The 20,571-nt window shown below is 33.7% G+C and overlaps 1 protein-coding gene across 2 annotated transcripts in view; it reads right to left on the minus strand.

Moving 5' to 3' along the window:
- Positions 1-20,571, minus strand: part of RTTN (rotatin) — an 87,536-nt gene that overhangs the window by 27,987 nt on the left and 38,978 nt on the right. For both annotated transcript variants that reach the window (XM_061364652.1, XM_061364651.1), the window contains exons 25-34: positions 19,491-19,730; positions 16,848-16,992; positions 15,121-15,275; positions 13,718-13,937; positions 11,749-11,877; positions 10,534-10,641; positions 9,746-9,904; positions 8,413-8,484; positions 5,657-5,849; positions 3,356-3,438 (exon numbers count right to left, since the gene is read on the minus strand). In XM_061364652.1, coding sequence (XP_061220636.1) covers positions 3,356-3,438; positions 5,657-5,849; positions 8,413-8,484; positions 9,746-9,904; positions 10,534-10,641; positions 11,749-11,877; positions 13,718-13,937; positions 15,121-15,275; positions 16,848-16,992; positions 19,491-19,730 — 1,504 coding nt within the window. The remainder of the gene's footprint in view (positions 1-3,355; positions 3,439-5,656; positions 5,850-8,412; positions 8,485-9,745; positions 9,905-10,533; positions 10,642-11,748; positions 11,878-13,717; positions 13,938-15,120; positions 15,276-16,847; positions 16,993-19,490; positions 19,731-20,571) is intronic.

Raw genomic sequence — 20,571 nt, forward strand, 5'->3', positions numbered from 1 at the left:
GATAACCTGAGTTAACATTTAAACTATAAATTCCATAGATTTTTAATCTCAGAATTGGGCATTCCGCAGTATCCACATTCCACCTTACAGAAAAATAAACATAAATTTAATAAAAATCTTTAATCCTCTGAGATCTTAAAGACACTAAATACAGTGCATAGATAACAGCTAACAAAACAGTGCTGCTGCTGTCTTTCACATGACCTTGAAACATTTATTTCATCCTCACGTTGCTATTCTTTATAAAATGGGCAAGAGTGTACTTATAGCCTCTGCAAGACCTCTGACAGACTATTTTATACACTAAATTCAAAAAAGAAAGTTTCCTGTTATTAATGCACCTTCTTTTTAATGTTCTCAATCTTATTTTCTGCAAATTTGGGGATGGGGAAAAAATGATGGAGGCAAAAAGCAATTTAGATTTTTATTTTCACTTAAGGTCACACGAACACTGTATGAAAGCAGCCTTTGATAGCAGACAGCTCAATTAAAGTATTGATTACATGAAAACTGAAAACAGAGGAAAACTAACAGTGTCTTTTCCTTTTTGCCGAAACTGTTTTCAAACATTAAAAAAAAAAAAATACAGTGGACCTTTTCACAGAACAAAATTCACATCATTCAGCAAAAATACATCACTTTTGCTTCTCCAAATATATTCAGGATATGGCTTACTGAAGATAAAAGCAAGTTTCAGCTTCCTAGACTGACATTCATCAAATGAACAAATATGGCCAAATTTAGGAAAACTAAAAGAAAAAAACCCAAATATCAGAGAAGATCTTCTGATAGAAACAATTCTGCTTGGTTTGATAGCTGGTAGCTGTTAGCTATTTGTGTATGTCGACCACGAAAAACCAAACATTTTTCCCTTCAATAAGACCAGCAGGCTCCCTTTCATCTGCGATAGGGAAAGCATGCCATCTAGCGGGCCTGGAATAAGTACATCTTGCTACCATCAATATATAAAACTTCTACAAACTTTTGGCAATGACTTCACCATGTATTTCTTAATTTTTTCACACATCAAAATGGAAATCTTTGGGCCAAACTGTAGGAATATAAAATTTAAATTTATCTAGGAACAAATTGTGAATCCCTGACTTAAGGGTAATTTTCAGATTTTAAAGGTATTTTAATGGTATTTCCAAACTTTACTAGAAGCACAGTTTATAGTCATTAACTGCTCTCTGAAATACAGTTTGTACTTAGCCTCAGTTCCCTTCCTCTGTCCTTCTTCTCTTAACTACTATTGGCATTTGAACATCAGACCTCTGCATTTTACCATCTGTCATGTCAGCAATGGTACTTTATTAGACATAAGAAACTTTGTAAGTAAAAACAAGAATTTAGAGCTGCTAAAAAGGTACATGAAGGACAAATGGAAATTAAGTTCTATAAATGACAATCTAAGTTTTTGTGTGAAACTTTCATATGTATCAGGGGAAGAAGGAAAACAAAACAAAACCAACACTTGAATAAAATTCTCTTACATTATCTGTAAGAGCATAATCTTAGCAAATATAAAGTCTCAACATCTGTAAGACTGCCACAAATAAGTGTATCGTAGTATTTGAGTTTTCCACTTTACATAATTAGTTGCCCATTTGTTAAATAGAATTGTAGTGCTATACTTTTACACCAAACTATGATGCTACTTTACACATACAAACACAAATCTGGTCTAGTATATTGAAATTATTTTTTCCCTTTTTCTGCTGAAGCGATTTCATGTAACAAACCCTTCATGAGAACTCAAGCACAAGTTTAAGGAGATTAGAGATTCAACCCTGATGAATTGCTGAAATTTACTTTTCACTCAAGTAACATGAACCAAACAAGATTAAATTTGTTCAACTTTTATTCCTGTCAGAAAGTGGCATTTAATTTATTCATTAAAAAGTAATTTGGAAACAACTGCTTTCAAAAAACCTTGAGATTTTTTTGTACATGTTTTTAAAGCACTATTCCTGTTAGCATCTACGTTCTGAGTTACATGTACTTTCATTTATTTTAGTTTCAAATATTTGAATTTGAATATTTGTGTTTAAAATCACCCCAAGGGTCTTTTGGGGGGGTTGGGTTCTTTAGATAAATTAAAATCAAAATAATTAATACAATTTTGGAAAAAGAGAAATTTTAGCTCAACACTAGGGTAATTTTAGCTTAACACCTCTTCCTCAATTACTCAAAACATGCCAGGTAATAGTCACAGCACTAGACAGCAACAAATTCATAAAAGAGAACAGTAAGGAAAAATTAAACCTGCAAAACATTTTGAGACAAAACTCCACTACTGTTTTTTTCTATGTTTTAATTTTTGTCACGATCCACAGGAAAACTGGGCATAACAATTTTAGGGAACAAAATAAGATAGCATCCTGTGCTTTATCATTCTTTGTCATATACCACATCTGTTTAACAGAAAAACTTCTGAGCTATGACATTATGGCTTTCATATTACACTAGACAGTCTTTCATAAATCAAAAATTTTTGAAGAAAAAATTACTAAAATGGATTTCAGTGAAACATGTCAGAGTTTTCTTGGAGTTATGATGCAGTCTGTGAAAATATATGATTTTTATCATGTAACTAATGAATGTTACAAAAGCTTCCTCCACAGCCTGATCTGATATTGCAAATCTACTCTGGAAGTTGAAGAACATATTTCAGTGCCTCTTCCTTTGCATCTGCCATCTTGAAAGACAGCATATGTTTATAGCTTTTCATTGCAATAATCAGCCTAGCCAGAAACAAATTTTCAAGCAGCCACCTGCTTCCTTGTATTTTTCACGCCTATTTTGGGTCTTGCAAACACTTGTGCCACTGTTATATTTCATAAAAGCAGTTTCAGAATCCAGAGTTTATTGTGACACAGAATATAATTTTAACCCAAATACTTATGTGGTTTTGATTGATCCAGTTTTGTATCTGTGTAGTGTAAATACGGGTTCACTCTGAAAGGACAGTAAGGATAAAAGCAGCAGAAGTAACAGCTGTAGATGGAGATGACTGAATTTTGTCAATAAAGTGAATTACAAAGTAATCTGTAGAGAGTATGTCTCATATTGCCATGAGAAGCTACAGAATGCAGCACCGCCTTATGCATTTCGCGAGTCTAGGTAAGCTATTTTACTTATTTGTGCTGAGGGAAATAACCATAAAAGTGTTCTTCAACACATTAAATCTACTTCAGAGTAGAATTTAGTTTCAGCTTTTACATTTTCGGTTTCATTTCAGCTGGTGTTTTATGTTTTGTTGGGTTTCTATAGCATTTGTAAAAGTGATAATTTTATTCAAAGCATTTCAGGAACAACTTGAAACATAAAATTAATAGATCGCTCTGCAAGTTACCATAGTTTCAGATGTTGACTGGGAATGTGAAGAATGGCTTTGACTGGATGGAGCCTTCCAAAGATTAAGAGAATCATCAAAATCTGTAGCAAAAGAAAAAGAATTAAAAAAAAAACAAACGAAAAAGTTTTCTTTTTCATTCCTAAAAGACCTGCAGAGAGCATTACAAGATTTTCAAAGGATTGTTTCAGTGAATCAGAAAAGTAGCCAACCACAGTTATATTCTGATATCTTCAGAATTACAATTTTTCATACATTGTACCTATGAATTCTTATTCAGGAAATCCCTTCAATAAATACGACTTAAATATAATACAATTTTGAGTGCAACAAAATAGTCTGGAAAAATCTACACTTAAGCAGTTGCATAGACTTCCATAATTTGAAATAGTTCAGATTTAGTTTTATTGAAAATGTAATAATATAAAAGTATCTAAGATACTGAGGTGTCACAGTACAAACACAGTTAACAGATGTCCTTCTCCTAAAAGACTTCAAATTCATATTTTAAGAGAAGCAGTTTCAAGAGAACCCATATTCATAAATACAATGAAGACAGAATTACTTTGGGGATCTATTTCAGAATGAAAAATGCCAGAAACAGCACAAAACTGTCAATAGCAGGTTTTGAGGCTTTCATACATTTAGGAAAAAAAAGCAATGAATAAAGAAATAGATTATACAGATTCTGAATGCAAAATCCACAAAAGTCCTATACATATTTTAGCTAATTACTAAACTGAACTAACTAATTTTATTTTTAACCTAACTTTGCAGATAAGTTTTTTTTTTTATATACTCCTGAAAAATGGGAGAAAAATACATTGGGGAATAACATGACAAAGATGAGTTTAGGAAGGTAAACCAAAGGAAGACCTTCTATTAAGAGATATGGGACCTATTAAAAAGCAAAACCAGGTCATTATAGATAAACAACACAATTCTGAACATATGAATAGAGGACTTATAAGCCTTTCAAGCACTACAGTTTTAGAGATGGAGCAAATATTGCCATGCCCTCCCTTTTTTTAAAATAAACAAAACTTCTGTATTTTGTTCCTGAAATACAGATTATTCTTCCCCCTCATTTCAAAGCTCCTGGAAAAACATTTTTTTTGTTTTGCTTTTTGATAACCCGATAAAACATCTTTCAACTGCTCACTGAAAAGTTCTACAATCCTGGAGTTTGAGTTGCTGTTATATATTACTGCATCAACTAACAGAACTATTAAGAGGCACAAATAGGATGAACATGAAGGAGTGAAAAGTGTTGGATTGAAAAAAATTACATTTATAGATAAATAAGAAAACAGATTACACTCATAGCCACAGAGGATTTTTTTACTGCTAAGGTAATTCTCTGATAAATCAGAGAGTTAACCAATAATACTTATTTTCCTTGGGTATGTCAAAGCACAACTTGCTAGGGGAGATAACATTGCTCTTCTGTTTATGGTTCTGTAACTAAATTTAACAGAAGCGGGACTACAAGAACTGTTTAAATCTGTAACCTTAGAAGATGGAAATACAAAAAATTAGGCACACATAAAAGAAAGAAATCAAGAAGAACAAACTTACTAATTTTCCCTCCCTTTAACAGTTTTTACTAGTGGAGCTCTGATGAATTTCCTAGCTTTCTAAATTTAAGTTCATAATGTATATTTGGACAAGAATGTCAGTTCCCACAATGCATACAGTAAGACCTAGATCAATTTATTTATTTTTTTTAACCTGTGTGCCTGGAGTATCTCAAATCTGATTTTCATATCGATTCATTATTTTCTGAACAATATTTCTGAGTATTAATCTTCTTTCAGTCTACAAATTAAATTATATCTGATGTCTTAGAATGCAGCTAACTTCAGCATACAAGAGCCCACTCCTACTCATGCATCTTTAACATTGAACACATCAAGAAAGAAGAGTCTTAGAAACAGTCCATATATTTCTTTTTCCTAAACTTTCACTGTATTGGGCTGTCAAAGTTGTAACCGTAAAAAGTATTTTACAAACAATATTTTGCAAGAAATTATACTGCAGAACCAACTGCATCTTTTCTATTTATAACTTTCTGAAGATGTAGATAACAGCTCAGAGCTTTTTCTGCACTATGTTAAAACTACTGGCTTATCCACCACTGAAATTCTCAGAGCATTATTTTTCTTAACTATTTAAGTGCATGGCTTGAATATTAATTTTCAGTTCAATTTTTAGTTAATAATTTTTTGAGGTAAGTTACTCAAAACTAGAAATTATTTATGTAGGTTTAAAATACTAGAAGATCACATTAACATCACTTACCACTTATACCACCTTTTTCTATGATGAGGTTGTCTTCCTTGGAAGAATTCAAATCAAACATGTAACATCCTAGGTAACAGTGTTTCACCATCTGCTTCACATGCTCATAGAACTGGCAGTGATACAAAAGGGCTTTAAGTGCAGGTTTTCCTGTCTGAGAGAGGCCAGATTCTTCATCACGTACACATGGACCCTGAAGACATGAAATTCACAGACATCATTTCTTCAAAGGAATGTTTTACATAAAACTGTCCAAAAAAGCTCAAATAAAACCTAATACCTTGTATGAGTGCATATGCATAGCTGCTTTGCAGGCTGAAACTAACAGATTCCAAAAATCAAATGCAGATTTTATTAAGGCTGAGTTAAATCATAATATATTACAAAAACTGCAATATTTTAGCAAAATACAAGTAGCTATTTAGGAAATAATATCTATTTGGGAAATTTATTAACAGCTAAATAGAAAGTGATGGAAAGTTGTAAATGGGTGATTTTAAGACTGTATGTATCAGGAGACTTTACAATTTTAATTTCTTATTTAATTCAAATTACAGACAACAACTAATGCAAAAGTTTTCCTTAGAAAAAGAGCATAGTCATACTAAGAGAAGAGTAAATATCCTGAAAAGGTCATCCTGTTCTAAAATATACTGCTATTATACTACAACTAGCTTTGTCAATCTGCTATGATAAAAAATTTATTTAGAAAACAAGACATGAAAAGAAAGAACTCTCTGAAGAATGGTTTTCAGGCATATCTTTTCAAATACTGACTTCAGGGAAAACTTTCTAGAGCAGTGGATTTATACATGAAAAGAAAGACTTCTTAGTTTTATTTCAAATAAACAGATTGGTTTTGTTACAGTATTTCTATGGTAACAGAAGACAACATGAAGTTTTATTAAGCTACAAGATACCCTCTTTCTGATTGACTATAAAAATTAGAAGCAATAATTGCCAAAAGAACCCAGACTGAGAAAAATTCAATTTCATTCTGCAAGGTAGTTTTAGGTGGCTTCTTGCAGTACTTCAAGAAGAAACTAGTTAGAACTGTGGAAAGAAAATTCATCACTGATAATTAGAAACTTTCTTTGGCAGTTGGGAGAGAGTAGAGAGAGATCAACTGCAAATAAGTAATTTGAAAAACACTATTTGTCCCCAGTAGGCTCTAAATCTCCCCCAGCTCTTCCATTTACAATGAGCACAAGCTTATTTCCTTAGAAAAGAAAAAAAAAAAGATCAAGTAGAAGTGGTAAAACTAATTTATGGTACATCCTAAATTATAACCAGAGTTTTAGATAGCTGCTGCTTATTGTTTGGTTTCTGTTATACAGAAACTACTTCCCTGATTTGCATTTTATACCAATTAATAGAGAATCAGACATGACTGTCTGAAGAAGAATGTAGCATTTAATGCAAGCTGTTTATGATAAATTATAAAACTGTAGTCATACATTGTCAGCAATATGCTTAGACTGTATCAACTATGACAAATGCATACTCTGGAAATTTCGTTACCCAGAGCTGCCTTTGCCAGTTTAAAAAACTATGCAAGATACTTTATTGTACAGCATATGCCCTTGAAGAGTTACATTTTATAACAAGTGCTCTAACTTCAGCAATCTTCATACAACACAGTATGTTGCAGAATGCTGTGTAAATACTATGCAAAGGTGACTTTACCCATGACAAAAGATTTCCTATGCCGTTATTTAAACTAACATAGCAAAATGAATTATCTACTAGATAACAGGAACACAGGCATTCCTGTGGAGATACTGGACTACAAACTATTTACAGTCTTTCCTTTTCCTATTTGTCTAACGGATAAAGATGATGACATTCTACTTTCAGTACTTTGGTACATGGCTCCTATTATTCACCTGGATCCACATAATAGCTCTCCTCTGAACTCACATGCAGTAATGGCAACAGATGAAACATCTTACCCATTGCAAAGAAAAAAAAAAAAAGAAACTCTGAAATACAGAATTTTATCTTGTTGGTATCTTACAATTTTAAGTGTTGTTTGTATTTTCAACAGTTTTAATTTACCAGTTACCATAAAGTGCTATTTGATAACATCTTTCAGCATGAATACTTATTAAACAGAACTAGTAAAAAAACCAAAAAAAACTCTTCTTCCCTAGGAGGGTAGTCAAACATTAGAACAAGCTTCCCAGACAGACTTAGAGATACGCAAAACCAAACTGGACACAGCCCCAGGCAACCTGCTCTAGTTCACCCTGCTTCGCAACGAGTTATGTTTTTAAGAAGCATTCAAATTTACCTAAGCAACCAGCTGCTTCATTTTTCTTTGGAAATGTTTGTTTCTCATCACTTACGTTTTTTTTAACCCTCTCCAAAACATTTTATAAAACACCACATTATCAGAATTTTACCTTCCTCATATCCATCAGACCATGCTTCATTTTAAGTGCGGGTTAAATAAACAATCAATACCTATCCTAAATGTTAATGATACTATGTAAGTAAGCAAATTTCCTAGGAATCGAAATATACTATATTCATGAAATACAACATACATAAACAAACAAACTTTGTTTCTGTTTTTGAACTTGCTAGAAGTTTGAAAGAAGTTTGCCTATTCATATATTTGCCTTCTCAAATATCACCTTAGGCATGTAATTCTTTAAATTTATATTTTATAGGCATGCTGACATAAGTTTTTTATCTAATAACATCTCTCTGTGATACTATGACCTTTTTCATTCAATGTAATAGTCACTCACTTGCCAAATGCAATCTTTCATGTCTTCCGTAGGAAGTGGAATCACAAGGAGATTTTGTAGAATAAAGGCAGCCTGAAATAAATGAAAGCATCATTATTGATATCTAGCCATAAAAGCTAAAAAAACCCCAACAAAACAAAAACAAAAAAGCACGTCAGATTGAACAGCACAGTCTACAAGTCTACATATTACACCATTGCTTTAGACATATGCTGAAACACAAAGAATTTTCATGTTCATGTTGGGAAAAAAAATAAAAAAATTAGAAGGATATAACCCAAAACCCCTCAAGCTTCACCTACAATAAATGTCATTAGGCCAAACAGTTTAATCACTGTTCCGGTACAGTCAATCCTATCCAGCTAGAATAACAAGATGAACTGGGGAAAAATCCCTGAAGGGAAAAACTTAACTTTATGACCCTTCACTTTACTGTCACTATGTTTTGCGCTAATTGAGACAATTTTGGGACACAATGGGATACACAGACACATTGGTTCCAAATATCTTCCTTTTTCAATACATGGCATGTGTGTTTTGCTAATTTATATCACACACATTTTGCATGTATATGCCGGTGGACTGAAACTGCTTATTTTATATTTTGTCAATCTTTTGTCAATAATTTGACTCTTAAGATACTACTGAAAAAATGTGGAAGTTAAATAAAACAACAAGGCTGTTTTATTGCTCATTCTCAAAAGCATTTTGCACAAATAAATTCAAAATATTACTTTGGAAAATGTTACTAGTTGAGCTGGGAAAGAAATAAATAACCCACTATGTTTCACCACTGCTCTTCCTTAGTCCTTGGAAAATAAGAAAAACATTATAATTAGAGCTGATAAAGCTGTGAAAAATGTGCACACAACTTAAATATAGTATTATATACTTCTATGTGGTGTTCTGTTAGGAGTACAGTGCCTAGACAGATTATTTCATGCTTGCAATGGGGAGTTATTTATCACAGATCAATTGATGAGCTCATACCAAAGTGTACATAAATCGTACAAAACATTCATTAGAATCTGGGCTAATTTGTTATGCTTTAGCAAACTATTTATGTGCCTGAGTAAGCCTTAGGAGTTTTTATGCATTCCCTTATATTATTTACATCTTTTCTGTTTTTACAGTAGTCATCTATATTTTTTGCTTCTTGAGTAATTCTAAATAAGAAGCTAAACACTTAACTAGGTAGCATTTAACTTACAAAACAGTAGGTGTTGTGCAACACTGTAGAGCACACACACAGAAAAAATATTAAAAAATCTTTTCTCCTTAATGAAAAAAAAATTTTACAATCTATGACAACAGAAGAACACAAGAAACATACCTCCCTGCGTACCATGCTACATTCAGATTGGTCCAGAAGGATGTTTATCACTGTTCCCCACAGACCTCCTGAAATATTCTGGCAACTTTCTGCTAAAGCAATACATCCTACTTCAAGAGATGTAAGAGCTGATCCTATTCCAAGTGCTGTAAATCTGACCTAGTACATATAAACGAAACACAAAGTGATATTTCTTACAGTAATTGGTAACAAGTTTTTAAAAAATTATTAAGTTGTATCAGCTGAGCCCAGAGCTTAATGGAATAACTTAAAAAGTAACAACCTCTTTTCCTACATTTCTCTGGCCATATAATCACAACTATGTGTAAGTAAAAGACTGAATTAATAGATCAGCTTTTGAATATGTAAAAATACTAAGACAGTCTTCAAAATTCTTAACATTTTACCACTTAAAAATAATTCCATTTAGCAAACTTACAATTTAACACATTTGCATCAGATATACTTGGCTCTAAATCTGTAGTTCATATAAATGTTTCTGCTTTGCAACTAAGTAACAGCAATGTCAATGAGAACTGCCTATGAATCATGATCACAAGTGACTAATGAAAGCATACAAGACAGAAAATGTAGGGAAGGATTTCTCAGAAGATATTTATATGGAAACATTCTCCCTACTTTATTAATACTGTAATTTAGTATATAGTGAGTAACATTTTAAATAATGGAAACCAGTAGTTTCCATATTAAATAAATTGATGAAATGGAATTTTTGCATATACATAAGGGTCAAAATAAGATATCAACTTCACATTGCATTAACTAACCTCAGGGTCTCTATCTACCCATAAAGGAACCAGCCATGCCAAACCTAGCTGAGAAAGAACTTGTTCTTCACTGTTATCATAAGGCAAAGACCAAAGAGATATCCAGTCCTGATTAAAAAAAATAAAGAAATTATTTTATAAATCTTTCAATCCCATGCAGTCTACCCACAGCCTGAGCTACCAATTACATACTAAAAAACTTTAAATGCACACAGTACTGATATTCCAGGAAAGCTTTTTATTCTGCCTCTATGAACATGTTGCCTTCACCTGCTGAATAAAACTGGATTTGTGCCTTCTTCAAAGAATTAGGAGAGCAGTGATAAAGGGAGAGTAAATATACTGGGATAATTATTTTCATTCAAAATTTACTCCATACATTTTTAATTTCTGATTATTGTTACAATCTGTCTTTCTTCTACACGTGCAGAAAACTACTAAATAAGGACCTGCAATTATTACTTAGATCACAATTTATTCTTTTTCTTCATGCATCTGCCACATTATTAAATAAAGCTTCTCAGGCTACCATATACTAATTAGCTGCAGATTCCATGAAATCACACTTGGCTTTACAAATTAACTTTTTACCTCAAGTTAAAAAAACCTCCATACCTGCCAAATGCTCTCTTTAACCATGGCACTGCAAAAAATGATGCACTAAATTCAGAATGAATTATGACACCTAAAATTTTATGCATTTGTATTCTGGCCAGATATGAATTTTGCTAATAAGTAATGGTAACTCCTTTTATGAGACAATCATTGTTTCATGTATGTATATATTGTTTCATGTATGCATCTATAGACACATATATACATACATGAAAGAATACACACATGTATAAACATGTTAGAAAGCCCATTATCTGTACAAGGCTGAAGAAATAATGATGTCATAAATCCTTAAATTTATTCATCTTACATAAAATTATGGGGTTTTTTTTATAAAAAGAAAATTATACTTTTATTCTCAAAGAATGCCTTTCTCAATCCACAGAATTACATGCAGAATAATTCCAGTAGGGCTAGAACTGAATCTTCAGCTTTCCTATTCATTTCTCTAAGATTATACACCTAATGAGATTGAGCAGATTTTTTTATTTTTATTATCTGTTGCCATAAGATGCCATAAGGCATTTTCCCCCACCACGTTTGAAAATCTGTGTGTAGCCCTCACAAATGACAAGATAAGGGCAAGCGTAAGGCACTCACCATGTCCTTGGCTTGAGCAGTCATTTCATGAGATAAGTGAAGCAAGCAAAGAACTGTGCTTTTTGTAACACCTTTTCCCATGAAGGACATAGCATTTCCTCCCCATTCAACATAAAATGATGAGATGACCTAGGAGTAAGGGTAGAGCTTCATGGTAGATTTACTCTAAGCAGTATACAGGTAGAGTACAAACTACCTTACATAAACTGTTTACTAAAATATAATTTAAATTCATGAAAAGATGGCAGACTTTTAGCTGAAACTTATTTCTTTATTAAGTCATTTGGTCATGTGATGGTTTCCTCTATGGTTACACTTCTGAAGATCAGTGGTTTTTATTTGCTTCTCAGATGAAGACTGCAGCCAAGTGTAATAATAATCACAATATTAATAGAGACCTGAGAGTTTGTTTTTAATGTGAACAGCCCATTTATTGTACACATGTTTTTATGCTATATTTGGAATTAAAAATATAACTTCATTTCAAAATTCTGTGCTCAAGAAGGGCCACTTACATTTTTTATTGATTTGAACTGGAATAAAAATGTATCAGCTTTCTATATAAAATCCTAATCAACAGACCTAAAGGGCATTGGATCCTGACATAAAATAAACTCTGTGATCAAGTATCCCCATATATGTTAAAATAAAAGGATGCTGCTTTCAAAAAATACCCAAATATTTTATTAAAATCATAATCTTAAGACTTATACTTCTAGCTATATTCTCTTTTCCCCAGAACATGGCAATTTAAACATCTCAATTTTTGCTGCTCTTTCTTTCAGTGGCCCACTCTACAGAAATTCTTTTGGCCCCACTTTCTCCCCTTACCCAGAAAGACCTACAATTAGTTTTATATTTAAGTCAAGTAAATCTGCATTATTTTTCCGCACATAGAGCTTATGCATTACTAGTTGATTTCATTTCATAATATTCATTAGGATTTTGTTTTTTTCTTTTACATTAACAACATCTATAACCTTGGTGCTGTTTTTACTCTAGACTTCAAATCTCAAAACTCATCTAATCAAACAGTTCTAAAACATTTATTCCCACTCAAGAAAATCTTGGCAAGTGAAGACTTCCCCCTAAAATATTTTTTCTTCCATCACAAACACAATTATCATCTGTATACAAACTTTCCGGACACTTATCTGGTTGATATTCATAGCATTCAGAATTGCAAATGAATTAAAACTACTTTAAAACCTTTTCAAGCATCAGATTTTAGTATTTGAAACTAAAAAGAAAACTTCTAAAAGGTACCTACCCTACTGAATACCTGTAAAACAATCAAAAAGCCAGATCTATGCTTTTTCTACAGTTTTAAGTGGATGGAATTTTAGGAGCAAAAACTAGTTGTCTATCATGGCCATGGACTTAACAAACAAATAAGAACACTGAAAACAAGAATGAAATTTTGGCTTCCCAAGAGCTGCATCATCTTGAATTACTTCATTTCTGCTTTCTCTGTGTTAAAAACCTATCTAATGTGTTACTGTTCCCCTAGACCACCTTTCACACATGGATTTTGCCTGTAGGAGAGTACCTTGTATTTTCATCTTAGTGTTTCATTAAAACAAAACAAAGCAAAATAAAAAATAATTTACAAAAAGCGAACACCCTCACCTAAAAAAAAATAAAAAAGAAAACAAACAAAAAAAAGCAAACCCACCATCTACTTTTCATCTTGATTAAACTATAGTCACTCTTTCTATTACCTGTTAAACAGGGGATGAAGGTGCACACAATAACACACAAAACAATCACTCTTTAGAACAACAGACACAGATCACTCTAATCTAGTCTCTACATGTTTGCTCTTAGTAGAAAAAAGCATCTTTCCCCCACCTGTTCCTACTGACAATACTCACTAAAAGTACATCATTAAAATTATAGTGTCATTAGTTATAAGCATTTCTTTACAAGCATTCAAATGAAAAGCTAAGTAATAACGTAAGCCACTTACTTCAAGAAGACCCGTTAAATATCTCTTGCAAATTGTGACAGGTTCAACTTCAGCAGAATAGGTACTCCAGCCTGGAACTGAGGTAACGTGAACCATTCCTCCTAACGTTCTTTCCAGTGAAGGAAGCCCATAAAAACGTGGTGCGTCTGTTAGCCTTAAACAGTGTAGCAGCTTCAGAGCCAGCTCAGTTCTGAAAGAGCCAGCAAGTTCCAAGCCCTCTCTGGTTTAATTGTAAAAAAACAAAAATCATTAACTGTCAACAAGAGCTATTACAAAGAATAATTTTCCAAGAAGGCAATGCCTCATTCTTCTTACTGTTAGTCTGAAAGTCTCAGCATCTCAATTAGTTACTATTTCCTCATCTACAGAGTAGCACGGAACTAAATTTGTCATTTCTAGCTTCAACAAGGTTCTGAAAACGTAATATTGCATCTGATTATAACAGGGCTGCTTAACTAAAATCTGACAAGTGAGATATAACTAATTATTAAGGAGCATGTTAAATAAAGAGTAAGAGACTGAGAATAATGAATAACAATGAGAAGAGTTGGAATGCTTAGTAGTTACACTTATGTTTGTTCTTGCTGACAAGACAAATTTTAAAACATTTCCTGCAAAATACCATCAATCTAGAATTCAGGTAGATATACCGGTATGTGAGATATAACTAGCAGGAATTTCTATAATCCTCCCTTTTCCACCTGCCAAGATTTTTTGAAAATGAATAATTGAGTGGGAAGAACAAAGATAACATATTGAAAGTATCTTTAAAAACAATTACATTGTGGCACTTAAATAAACAAATATTATCTTAAGCTGCAATTCTAATATCTCTTATAATACATATGGACAGAGAGATTTAGTGTGGGAATATGTTAGATACTCAGAGAAAAATTATATAAATGCTGTGTTTAACTGACAAAAGGGTTTGAACTTCATGCTGGAAGTAGCTGTACTAAATAATCACTAATATGCACTGATATACTGTATTAGGCTAAAAAAGGAGTTCAACTGTAATAAACTTTTGTTGATACTTCGAATATTTCAATGTTTTACTATGACATAAATAAATGGTTCAAAATCAATGAAGTTATCATTTGCTTGTGAAAATTTCCAGCAGTGAGAAAGAAATGGCCCACATTCTCCCTGCAGTCAGTTTAACCATCTATTTGCTGAACAAATGACCACTAATACATCATCTTCCAAGTTTCCTAATTGATTTCCTAATTTTACTGTGAGAAGGCATATCTAATGTTGATCTTCAAAAGCAGTATACTGCATTTTTACAATTAAAGATGATTATGTCATCATGTAATTATATTTAAATTCTGCCCAAGATACAGCAGCATTAAGTATTATGATCCCCAGTCAGAATTACAAAGGCAGGTCCATTCATACTGTACCTGTCAGTCACTGCCATGGAACAAAATAACAGTGTGTTAAAAAGACGAATGAGTTCTTTATCCAGTCGCTGCCTGACAGCAGTTTGTATTTCATCTATTTCATCCCGCACTTGGGATTCTGGTCGCACCAGGAGGCTCAAAAGGGATTTTGCCTTCTAGGAGAAAAGAATAAAAATACAGTCAGAAAATGCATTATTTAAATCCTATTTTAATACCCACACAAAAGCCATTTTTCTGTTAGGAGCCTGCAAATCACACAAAGTATAAATTACAAATTTGATGATCGTTTTACTAAAAAGTATTTCTGTAAAAAGCACAGTAAAAAATTCCTATAATTATCAATTACTTGAATCTTGACTCTACTAAATGGCACAAAAGAATCTACTGTTAAAGCCTTTAAAAATGTCCTGGCATTAAGCCATGACGCAGTGTATTTTGAAGAGTGAAAGTCAGTTAACCTGCAATAAAAATGTAGATCACAAAAAAAAAAAACATAGTAGAAACATTAGATCAACTCGTATCTTGTTATGTCTCAGTTGAAAGGCTTAAAATAATTTGATACAAAGATTTTACATTAATATATTGAATGGACCATGCTTACAAAATTTTATAGGATTCCCAGTTAGCCATATGAATTAAAGCACCTGAGTTCTATACGTAATTAAAATTGTATACTAGCATTTTTTTTCCTAAATGTTTATTTTAAAATGGGGAAATACAAGTGCATGGAGACTGTACTTATTATGATATCCTTTTTAAGACCATGAATGACCTTGCATGTGGGCAGTTTGCCCTTGCTCTGTGAAGAACAGTACTTTGCAAACTTCTAAAACTGCAGCCATCACTTTTATTCTTTGTCTTTATAAAGCAAGATTGAAATATTTTATTTGACAAATATAATAAAAGTTGGTTTATATTGCTTTATGATGTTCATTTTCTACTTGTTTTTACATTTTCCAATTTTACGCATCTTAAATTGAACAGTATTAAATATAACAAATCTCAAATAGAAAGCACAGGAGTCTAGAGAAACTGAAAAATAGACATAACCATTAAAAAAACAAACATAAGTGACATACACACTGACATCCTAACTTACATTACTTGTTCTTAATGTGAGACAGATAACTCTTATTTCTATCTTTCTGCCAAACAGAACATTCCAGCACACCTGTATGTCAACCTTTAAGTTACATAGACAACACATATGTAGTTACGTAGCTTAGCATACCTTATACAGCTGCCTATGCATAGCACACATGTATGTATGCACATGTGTACACCCATGTGCACACATAAGTACAGTTACACAGTTAACAATACCATATAAATATATATAGTTACATGTACATATAGAGTTCTGCATATAGCTATGCATAGCTGACTATAGTGATATGGCTTTATTCAACTGTATTAGCATAGTTATACCAGAGCAAGACACACTGGTAGATGTTGCTTACTTGTGGCAAATATAAAATCCGAGTTTAGAGAAACAATTCATATACCAAGTAAAGGAGAGAAGAAAGTTAACTCTTGTTCAAAGCTAACTTCCCCAAACACTACAACCATAGCACCGACCACAAAGTAGCAGACATTAATACCACAATATCTGCTTTTGTTACTGAAGTCATTTTTGTTGAGGAACTCACCAGAAACAAACCAGCCAACCAGTTCACAGTTATATTATTTCTCACAGTCTACAGCTAACTTCTTACATATATTCTTACATTTTTAAGCAATGATTTCAAGATCCACTTTAGATGGTTTGACTCCAAACTTGATCTCTGCTCTCTAAGCAACTTGTTTAAAAATCTTAAGACATCTACTAAAAGCTTCTCATCCTCCACAGAAGCTGGAAGCACTTGCAGAAACCTGCAATACAAACAAGAATGCTTACTTTCATACTTATAGAACATTAAAAAATTTTAAAATCTCAACCTAATACAGCTGAACTCACCAGCAAATGTGGAATTATAAGGTCAATATCTGTATGACATATATTTACATATAGCAAATACAGTTATATTAATTATATTATATATAGGCTATATTATTATATACTTTTATACATTTCTTGCGTACTATGATATAAAATTGTTATGTATATTTAAAAGTCTATTTGCATATAGTAAACATAGGATTGCATATAGTAAAAGGCAGAAAAATCTGAACAAGGTCACAGGAAAGAAAAGGGAATCAGCTATTAATAATTACAATTCATAATAATAGTAAAGCCAACCTATGTATTTTAAATAATCTTTATTTCAAACACAGCATTCTTTTTTTTTGCTGGTTTTGCGTATGTAAATTACAAAACCACATAAACATTGAGGTTGGAAAGGACCTCTGGAGGTCCAACCACCTTGCTCATGCAGGGATGTTTCCTGATGTTCAGAGGTAACCTTCTGTGTTTTAGTGTGTGTGCATTACCTTTGGTCCTGTCATTGGCCACCACTGCAAAGACCCTGGCTCATTCTTCTTTATACCCTCCCTTCAGGTACTTGTATACATTGATAAGATCCCTGCTCTGAATCTTTTCCAGGCCTACTAGTACCAGCTCTCTCAGTCTTTCCTCATAGAAAAGATGACTCAGTCTTTCGTTGTATTTCTGGGGCTTCAATGGACTCTCATCTAATATGTCCACATCCTTCTTCTACTGAGTCTGGGACTGGACCAAGCACTCCAGGTGTGGCCTCACCAGTACAGAGTGGAAGGTAAGGATCACTTGCCTCAACCTGCTGGCAAGAGTCCTCCTAATCCAGCCCAGGATACCACTACCCTTCTTTTCTGCAAAGGCACATTGATCCTGTTCAGCATGGTGTGCATCAGGATCCCCAGGTACTTTTCTTAAAAGCTGATTTCCAGCTTGGTTGACCACAACTTATGCTACTGCATGGGGCTGCTGCCACCCAGGTGCAGGAGTCTGCACCAAACCTTGTCGAGCTTCACAAAGTTTGTGTCAACTCACTTCTTCAGCCTATCAAGGTCCCTCTGGATGGCAGCACAACACTGGCATACCGGCCACTCCTCCCAGCTTTGTAACATAAGCAAAATTGCTGAGGGTGTTTTCCGCCCCATAATGTTAATTGTTAATGAAGATGTTGAATGGGATTGGACCCAGTCTTGATTCCCATTAACTTTGCCATTCATGTGCCTGAAAATGGGTTTCAGGATTTGCAGCTCCATCACCTTCCCAGGGATCAAGGTCAGGCTAACTAGCCTGTAGCTCCTGGGTTCTCACGTCTGCCCTTTTTGAAGATAGGAGTGATATCTGCTTTCTCAGGCATCTCTCCCAGTCATTTAGATTGATCAAAGCGGACATCAAATTACTTCAATCAGGATATCCTCATGGGTGCATCCCATCAGGCACATATCTTTATGTATGTCCAGTTTGCTTATGTATTCTCTACACTGTATTATGTACTCTTCCCCGACATGTCTTTCTTGCTTCAGAATTTCTCCCTGGTCTCTGGCACCTCAGATTCCTGAAAGCTAGTTTTGCTGATAATGTCTGAGGTGAAGACATTCATTATCTCAGCCTCTTCCATGTCCTGTGTCACTGGGGCTCCTGCCTTTTAGCAGCAAGCTCACTCCTTCCCTAACCTTCCTTTCATCACCTGTGTACTTACAGAAGCCCTTGTTGTCTTTGACATCCCTTGCCAGATTCAATTCCAGGTGGGTTTTCTATTTTGCTAACTGCACACCTCTGCAGGGTCAGGCAATATCTCTCTATCTCTCCTAAGTTACCTGCCCCTACTTCCATCTTCTGTGGGCTTTTGTTAGGAGCTCCTAACAAATGTTCATCCACATAAGCCCCCTGGTATTTTTGCCTGAATTCCTGCTCAGTGCCAGGGACCTCTGAGTTTGCAGGTGGCAATCACTGAATATTAACCATCTTTCTTGGCCTCTCTTCCCTCCAGAGCCTGATCATATCAGAGACCAACAATGAGATCTTTGAAGAGGCCAAAGTCTGCTCTCCTAAAACCCAGTGCTGTGATCTTACTTTTTGCCCTGCTCCCTCCTCTCAGGAATCTGAACTCTACCATCTCCTGGTCACTAGAGCCAAAGCTGCTTTAGACCTTCACATACCTAATGAGTCTTTGCTTTTTTCTGAGCATGAGGTCCAGCAAAGCACCTCTCCTTACTGGCTCCTCCATCACCTGGATCAGGCAGTTGTTACTGATGTACCTGAGAAACCTCCTAGATTGCTTATGCCCTGCCCTGTTGTCCCTCCAGCAGATACAGGGAATGCTATACCAGAACCAGACGTGTGTGGACAATCAATTCCATAAATTTAAAATATGAAAACTAGGAAATATAAAACTTAAGCACTATAATCCTTAATGGATTTCAACAGTCAATATGCTTACCTGTTTATTGCTCTTTGCCAAACAAAGCTCTTCAAAATGGCTGCACAAGACCCAGAATTGCCTTTTAATGAGAGCCTGTCATTCACAACATAAAAACTGAGTCTCATGAGAGCAGCTCTAACATCCCTATGGGATATTGCCTGAATGATTGAATTAAGACAATCCTGCAGTCCATAGTTTGTATGAGTTATTTTGAGTATAAAAATGTCTTCTGAGGATAGTTTTAGCGAGTCTGAAAATCTGAAAAGGTACAAGAGGAAAATTATCAACAGCCACTATTTTTACAAACTATTTCAGTGAGTTGACTCCTTCATTTCTCAGTTCAAACAAGAAGACAAAACGTAAATTATTAACCAACCCTTTCTCAACCCTCTCTCCCTGCCAAAAAAAAACCAACCCAACCCCAACAAAAACTAACAACACCAAACCACATTTAAAATCTTGAGCTGTTTGAGGGTTTTTGGGAAAACAGTACCTCAAAGAGTTACTTTAAAGGTGCTGTTCACAATGTTTGTAATGAAGTTTTCCTCCACACTATTATAAACGTTGGCCACTTGGACTGTATTACTTTCCTATTCTCTTTTTTAAGAGATGGCCTTGGTTTTGCCTGAGGGAACTTACAATGAAAATGATTTATCAAATCAATAACTTTAGTTTCCCATGTCTCAGAACCACAATATGTACTAATAAAACTTTCAGGACTCCTTAAAGGAAAAAAGCAAAAAACAAAAAAATGGTCAAGACTAACCTATTTCAGTCCTATTAAATCAAGAATATTCAAAATATTGAGTTCTGAGCACTAAGTATTCTCAATGAAAAAAATGATGAATAATCAAGAGCTAACCAAAGGATGCAAAGGGAATTTTCTTCATAGTATAATATAATTTTTAGTATTTCAATTAAAATAATATTTGAAATTTAAAGTCAAAGGGAAAGACAAAAAGTTATGACTACAAAGAAAACCATCTAATGAACCCATTTAAAATCATTTGAAATTAGACTGACCATCAATAAAAGTCTGAGCAAGCTCTAGACCTCATGCAGAAATGCAATTTAAGTAAAACGTTAGCTGTGACAATAT

The sequence above is a fragment of the Neopsephotus bourkii genome, unplaced genomic scaffold (assembly GCF_033783945.1).
Source record: "Neopsephotus bourkii isolate Nb327-2 ecotype Australia unplaced genomic scaffold, CSIRO-AGI_Nbou_v1 NB_1248, whole genome shotgun sequence".
NCBI classification, from domain to species: domain Eukaryota; kingdom Metazoa; phylum Chordata; class Aves; order Psittaciformes; family Psittacidae; genus Neopsephotus; species Neopsephotus bourkii.